The sequence below is a fragment of the Camelina sativa genome, chromosome 9, assembly GCF_000633955.1.
Source record: "Camelina sativa cultivar DH55 chromosome 9, Cs, whole genome shotgun sequence".
Lineage (NCBI taxonomy): Eukaryota > Viridiplantae > Streptophyta > Magnoliopsida > Brassicales > Brassicaceae > Camelina > Camelina sativa.
In genome coordinates this window covers 10,596,191-10,603,406 of record NC_025693.1, presented here as the reverse complement: position 1 = coordinate 10,603,406, position 7,216 = coordinate 10,596,191, and the positions used below count along the sequence as shown (strand labels likewise).

The 7,216-nt window shown below is 35.1% G+C and overlaps 1 protein-coding gene across 1 annotated transcript in view; it reads left to right on the top strand.

Annotated features, from left to right (window-relative positions):
- LOC104710822 (ABC transporter G family member 38-like) overlaps window positions 2,297-7,216 on the top strand; it is a 6,366-nt gene continuing 1,446 nt past the window's right edge. The window contains exons 1-16 of the mRNA XM_019229913.1: window positions 2,297-2,653; window positions 2,756-2,876; window positions 3,054-3,142; window positions 3,308-3,392; window positions 3,490-3,649; window positions 3,726-3,802; window positions 3,892-4,036; window positions 4,125-4,426; window positions 4,540-5,138; window positions 5,227-5,826; window positions 5,915-6,075; window positions 6,163-6,266; window positions 6,343-6,478; window positions 6,557-6,628; window positions 6,718-6,821; window positions 6,903-7,166. Coding sequence (XP_019085458.1) covers window positions 2,346-2,653; window positions 2,756-2,876; window positions 3,054-3,142; window positions 3,308-3,392; window positions 3,490-3,649; window positions 3,726-3,802; window positions 3,892-4,036; window positions 4,125-4,426; window positions 4,540-5,138; window positions 5,227-5,826; window positions 5,915-6,075; window positions 6,163-6,266; window positions 6,343-6,478; window positions 6,557-6,628; window positions 6,718-6,821; window positions 6,903-7,166 — 3,327 coding nt within the window. The 5' untranslated portion in view covers window positions 2,297-2,345. The remainder of the gene's footprint in view (window positions 2,654-2,755; window positions 2,877-3,053; window positions 3,143-3,307; window positions 3,393-3,489; window positions 3,650-3,725; window positions 3,803-3,891; window positions 4,037-4,124; window positions 4,427-4,539; window positions 5,139-5,226; window positions 5,827-5,914; window positions 6,076-6,162; window positions 6,267-6,342; window positions 6,479-6,556; window positions 6,629-6,717; window positions 6,822-6,902; window positions 7,167-7,216) is intronic.

Here is a 7,216-nt window from a genome sequence, read left to right as displayed (position 1 = left end):
TTTCAATGGCAAGTTTTTCCCAAAGAGAGACACTGCTTTCCCAAATCAACAGATCTTCGAACTTAGATAGGCAAGTTGCATGCCTGAAAGCAAGTAAAAAATTAGTTAGAGTGGAAATTTTTAATATACATTAGGTGAGATAGGTGTGGATTAGGTAGTTGATTTACGTTTTCGTCTAGAAAAAGACCTTTAAAGCTGAGTAAGAGATTGTTTCTTCTAAAGTATGGAGCTTTCCTAAAACAATCATATCTTTACCGGTGGTCATCGTTAGAGAGTGACTCTAGAGTAGAGTAGAGAGCAATTTTTTAAGGTGTACCATTTTTAAAATTGTAGTTATTGTGTGGGGGTGTTGATTCCCAGTAGTGAGGGAAAAAGATAATAATAATAATAATAGTAATAATAATAATAATAATAATAATAAAAGTAATTAAAGATTGAATTATATTGTATAATCTTATGGAAAACAGATTACTAATATTTAATTAAAAGTAAATAAGAAAGCAATTATCAAATTACTTATTTTACTTTGATGGCAAGACGTTACGTTTTCAAAAGCAGAATGCAAAACTAAAACTAAATTCGAGTTTCAATTTAAATACCGTATGGGATGAAGAGAAACACAGGGCCTGCAAGTTCAGATTTCATTTGTTTGTTTGTCAATTTTTTTAATTACCAAATAATTAAGTTGACAATTGTGGCCATATTTAATTAGCAATGGATCTTAAACATTTGTGTATAATAAATTATAAATTGAAATTAATATGAGGACACATGTCAGCTATATAAAGCGCCATATGTCATCGTCTCAAACAAATTTTAGAAGAAACCTTCTCTTCTTATATAAGACGAGACATTACTTGCCATGAAATATTTACTGGGGAAAATATTAAAGACTATAAGATTGTTGTTCATTTTAGAAGATTATTGTAAGAATATTAGAAAAAACTGATGTGAAAAGTAAGACAAAAATTGATTTAAATGGAAGCAATATATATTACATGTGGGAGAATGGGGAAAAACAAATACATAATTAACCATATGTATATGAAATATAATACCTTTTGCGGAATCGTTGGAGTTAAAAAAGACATTTGGGTTGACGATGTTGCATTCAAATATAAATAGTCTATCCAGAGTGTAAGAAGTTTGGCATGTTTTTCAGTGAAAAGTTTTCCCAAAGAGAGACACTGGTTTCCCTGAATCAACATATCTTCGAACTTAGATAGGCGAGTTGCATGCCTGAAAGCAAGTAAAAAATTAGTTAGAGTGGAACTTTTTAATGTACAGTAGGTGAGATAGGTGTGGTGTGGATTAAGTAGTTGATTTACGTTTTCGTCTAGAAAAAGACTTTTAAAGCTGAGTAAGAGATTGTTTTTTCTAAAGTATGGAGCTTCCCTAAAACAATCATATTTTTATCGGTGGTTATCATTAGAGAGTGACTCTAGAGTAGAGTATAGAGCAATTTTTTAAGGTTGTATCATTTTTAAAATTGTAGTTAGTGTGTGGGGGTGTTGATTCCCAGTAGTGAGGGAAAAATATTATTTTAATAATAATAAAAGTAATTAGAGATTGAATTATATTGTATAATTTTATGGAAAACAGATTACTAATATTTAATTAAAGTAAATAAGAAAACAATTATCAAATTACTTATTTTACTTTGATGGCATGACTTACGTTTTCAAAAGCAGAATGCAAAACTAAAACTAAATTTGAGTTTCAATTTAAATATTATATGGGAGGAAGAGAAACATAGGGGCTGCAAGTTCAGATTTTATTTGTTTGTTTGTTAAAGCAAATTTTTTAATTACCAAGGAATTAAGTTGACAATTGTGGCCTTATTTAATTAGCAATGGATCTTAAACATTTGTGTATAATAAATTATAAATTAAAATTAATATGAGGATACATGTCAGCTATATAAAGCGCCAGATGTCATCTTCTCAAACAAAGTTCAGAAGAAACCTTCTCTTATTATATAAGATTATAATATAAATAAAAATAATTTCAATCCGTGCTCTAGCACGGGTCTTAATCTAGTGTATGTTGTATGAATGCAGACATTTGTTTTATTTCGGTGGGGTATAGAATCTGTTTAAGATTTGGTCAATTCATTAATTAGATATAGTCCAAATATTTGAATCAATGATACATAGATACAGTAATAAATAGATCTAGATTACACTAGTCACCAGAATCCACACCATCTTAATTATTTCAAAATTGTACATGGGATTCAGTGTATCATAAATAATCAGGGGTCTATGAAATTCAATTGTCCTGTTAGCTTCTAATCACAGGTAAGAAAAGAGTTGTGAGAGAAAGACTGAACGAGAAAAGAAGCGATGGCACACTACAGAGCAAGCTCAGAGGAAGAGAACATGATGAACAAGGCGAGTAGTCGCCGAAAAATCAAAGAAGAAGACGAAGAGGAAGCCATGAACGTAGCGGCTATGGAGAAGTTGCAGCGTCTTCCGACGTACGACCGGGCAAGGAAGGCTGTTCTTAGAGGGATCACAGGAGGTTTCAAGGAGATTGACATGAAAGATCTTGGCTTCACGGAGAGAAGAGAGTTATTCGATAGAGTGATGCCGATGGATGACGAGGATTGGCATGGAGAGTATTTACAGAGGCTAAAGAGTCGTTTCGATAGGTAAATCTACTTAAAAATATAATTTTCTTATGTGTAAGATTGTTTAATCTGTTAGATAATAAACTTTTTTTTTGTTACTATTGCACAAAAAAAAAAAACCAGAGTCTATTTGAATCTACCAACGATAGAAGTCCGATTTGAGGATTTAAACCTGACCACAGAAGCCTATGCAGGAAGAAAAGCTGTTCCCACAGTCATGAACTCATTCGTTAACGTTGTAAAAGTAACATCTCCTTCCTCATTGGATTTCTTGTTTGTATAACAACAACAAAAAAAATCATTTGCAAATCCATTTAGTCCTCATTACGTTTCTTGTATAGCAAGAAATTAATTTGTAAAGCCATCTTTTTTGGCATCTCTCTGATCTCGCCTAATCGTCTAGTTTTATATTAAAAAAAAGGGTATTGGGACGAAAATCGGAGTTCTTAGGATTCAGAAAAAGAGAATCTCCATTCTTAAGGATGTGAGCGGGATCATCAAACCCGGCAGGTTCATCAACCATCCTTAGCTAGCTATTTTTTCTTTCATTTTTTGTTTCGATTCTAAATCCGTTTATGATATTTTGATATTGTTCGAGATATTTGTGTGTTTTGCACCATATAATTTACAAAAAAAATGAATCAATTTCTCATTTTGTCTCTTTTTACTACACAGACTGACTCTACTTTTGGGACCACCGGGATCTGGAAAGTCTACCTTACTAAAAGCATTGTCTGGAAAGACAGAAACTGGACTAAAAGTAAATAGACACTACTTCAATCTTTGAAAGATATCCAAAAAAAATGCTTTTATTGGTATGAAGCAGTGATATGATAGTGTACTTGTTGAATGGTTAGTCTACAGGGAAAGTGACATACAATGGGCATGAATTGCATGAGTTCGTGCCAGAAAGAACTGCCGGCTACATTGACCAATACGATGTTCACTTGCCGGACTTAACAGTTCGAGAAACATTAAAATTTTCTGCAAGATGCCAAGGAGTGGGAACAGGCTACGGTATAAAAAAACATGATCCTCTTTATTCTGTAATGATCTCTCCAAACTGAATATTGACATGGATGGTTGAGAACAGATATGCTTGCGGAGTTACTGAGACGGGAGAAAGACTTAAATATCAAGCCAGAGCCTTACCTCGATGCGTTAATGAAGGTACAAAGAGAAATTATTAGGTAGGTTGAGAGAAGTTAAAATAGATTTTTTTTTTTTGAATCTTTATAATTTTATGATATTATTTACAGGCATCGGTTATGAAAGGTCACAAGGAGTATGTAGTTACAGATTACGTTTTAAAAGTCTTAGGACTTGAGATGTGTGCTGATACGATAGTTGGGAATCATATGAAAAGAGGAATCTCTGGTGGGCAAAAGAAACGCGTAACGACTGGTATCGATAGATCGATGAGGAGTTCTTATTAATAGTGTTTCGACGGTATTGAAATGTGTTCTTAAGGTTTTTGGTTTGTTGTGTGTAGGTGAGATGTTGGTTGGACCAGTGGGAGCTTTCTTCATGGACAACATATCAGATGGTTTAGATAGCTCGACGACGTTTCAGATCGTCAAGAGCATCAAGCAAATGATCCATGTTTTCGATAAAACCGCTCTTATATCTCTTCTTCAACCTCCTCCAGAGACATTTGAGCTCTTCGATGATGTCATTATTCTTGGAGAAGGCCACATCGTTTACCAAGGCCCTCGGGAAAACGTCCTCGAATTTTTTGAATCTATGGGGTTTAAGTGTCCCCAAAGAAAAGGGATAGCTGATTACTTGCAGGAAGTGAGTTCTCCGAGTACAACACTTTTTAGTGAAACATATATATATATATATATATATGTATATTTTACTTTGCATTATATACTAATCGAGAGATTACACTTTTTCATTTTTAGATTTTATCCAGGAAAGATCAAGAACAGTATTGGGTTAATCAAGAGCTGCCATATCGTTATGTATCAGCACAACAATTCAAGGAAGGCTTCAAAATGCACCATTTCGGGAGCACAATACAGTCCCAGCTTGCAACGCCTTTTGATCGATGGGATAATCACAGAGCAGCCCTGACAAGGACCAAATATGGAGCTAGCAAGTTGGAGCTACTAAAGACATGCTTAGAACGAGAAAGAATTTTCATGAAGAGGAACTTACGCACTTTTCTCTTGAAGTCACTTCAGCTCTTCATCAATGCAGTTATAATCACAGTTGTGTTTTCACAACAAAAGGAACATCACAGTACGGTAGAGGATGGAATCATATACATGGGAGCTATCTATTTGGAAGTGCAAATGATTGTATTCTCTGGGTTTTTCGAACTTCCCATGACTATTGATAAGCTTCCAGTGTTCTACAAGCAACGCCATTTCAGCTTTTACCCATCATGGGCCTTCTCATTACCAACCTCAATCATAACCTTCCCTTTATCCTTCGTTGAAGTCTTCATTGTGGTCTTCTTTACTTATTACTTCATTGGATATGATTTTACCATCACATCGTAAGCTTGTCTTAACGAACCATAAGTTTTTTCTTTGCTCTATATATTTTTACTATTAATTGCTCTTTTTTTGTTTCTGTTACTATAGGATCTTTAAACATTATTTAGTTCTAGCATTGTGCGGACAAATGTCGTATGGACTATTTCGGTGCATCGGTGCAGTGACTCGAAATCATGTGGTTGCAAACACAATGGGATGTCTTGNACAGTCCCAGCTTGCAACGCCTTTTGATCGATGGGATAATCACAGAGCAGCCCTGACAAGGACCAAATATGGAGCTAGCAAGTTGGAGCTACTAAAGACATGCTTAGAACGAGAAAGAATTTTCATGAAGAGGAACTTACGCACTTTTCTCTTGAAGTCACTTCAGCTCTTCATCAATGCAGTTATAATCACAGTTGTGTTTTCACAACAAAAGGAACATCACAGTACGGTAGAGGATGGAATCATATACATGGGAGCTATCTATTTGGAAGTGCAAATGATTGTATTCTCTGGGTTTTTCGAACTTCCCATGACTATTGATAAGCTTCCAGTGTTCTACAAGCAACGCCATTTCAGCTTTTACCCATCATGGGCCTTCTCATTACCAACCTCAATCATAACCTTCCCTTTATCCTTCGTTGAAGTCTTCATTGTGGTCTTCTTTACTTATTACTTCATTGGATATGATTTTACCATCACATCGTAAGCTTGTCTTAACGAACCATAAGTTTTTTCTTTGCTCTATATATTTTTACTATTAATTGCTCTTTTTTTGTTTCTGTTACTATAGGATCTTTAAACATTATTTAGTTCTAGCATTGTGCGGACAAATGTCGTATGGACTATTTCGGTGCATCGGTGCAGTGACTCGAAATCATGTGGTTGCAAACACAATGGGATGTCTTGCTGTGATGTGGCTAATGACATTCAGCGGCTATGTGTTGTCGCGAAGTAAGTTTTAAGGAGGTTGTTGTTGTCCATATTCATTCTTTAAGTGTATGATCCATAAGCTAATTAGTGATGCATTGTGATGCGCAGATCAAGTGCACAAATGGTTAACATGGGCGTATTGGACATCACCAATGATGTATATACAGACAGCTGTTTCGGTTAACGAATTCCGTAGCAAGTCCTGGAAAGATGTAATTTTCTGGAAACCGTTTCTTAAGTTGTCAACACAGTTTTTCGGATCCAAACTTTACTATGTAATATATGCAGGGTCTAGGAGTTGCGGTCTTAAAATCGCGAGGATTTTTTGTAGAAACTTACTGGTATTGGATTGGACTTTTAGCATTGATCGTATCTACAATCATGTCCAACGTTATTACATCTTTGAGTCTGGCTTATCTTAAACGTGAGTGTCCTCACTTACTCTTCCTACATCTATGTATTAGATCAATACTTTTAAACGTAAATTTTTTTACTTTTGTAGAATATGGAGTATCCAAGTATGCCGTTATACCAGATGAATGTGGAGAGACTGATAGCAACAATATTATAACGGGTAAAAACTATTCAAGAACGACGCAATCATTCTCTCTTTTCATCTCCTTTAAAAAAATCATGATCACAAAAATGGTTAAAAATATGTAGGAGTGGCAACAACGAGAACTTGCAACGACAAAAAAGTTCTTATACCATTCAAGCCTCTATACATGACGTTTGAGAACATCACATATTCTGTTGATACTCCCAAGGTATGTGAATAACATTTTCAATAAGCGTAAGAGATTATTCAAAGACTCAAGTATATAATTTGTATAAAGAGGATTTTGTAGGAGATGAAAGAAAAGGGCATAGCAGAGGATAAACTGGTACTATTGAATGGATTAAGCGGTGCTTTTAGGCCGGGTGTTCTTACTGCACTTATGGGCGTGAGTGGCGCAGGCAAAACTACTTTGATGGATGTTTTAGCCGGGCGTAAGAACACAGGATACATTCACGGAGATATACATGTTTCTGGATTTCCTAAAAAACAGGATAGCTTTGCCCGTGTTTCGGGTTATTGTGAACAATCTGACATCCACTCCCCTCTCTTAACAGTCTATGAGTCTCTTCTTTATTCTGCGTGGTTAAGGTTGCCCCCTAATAT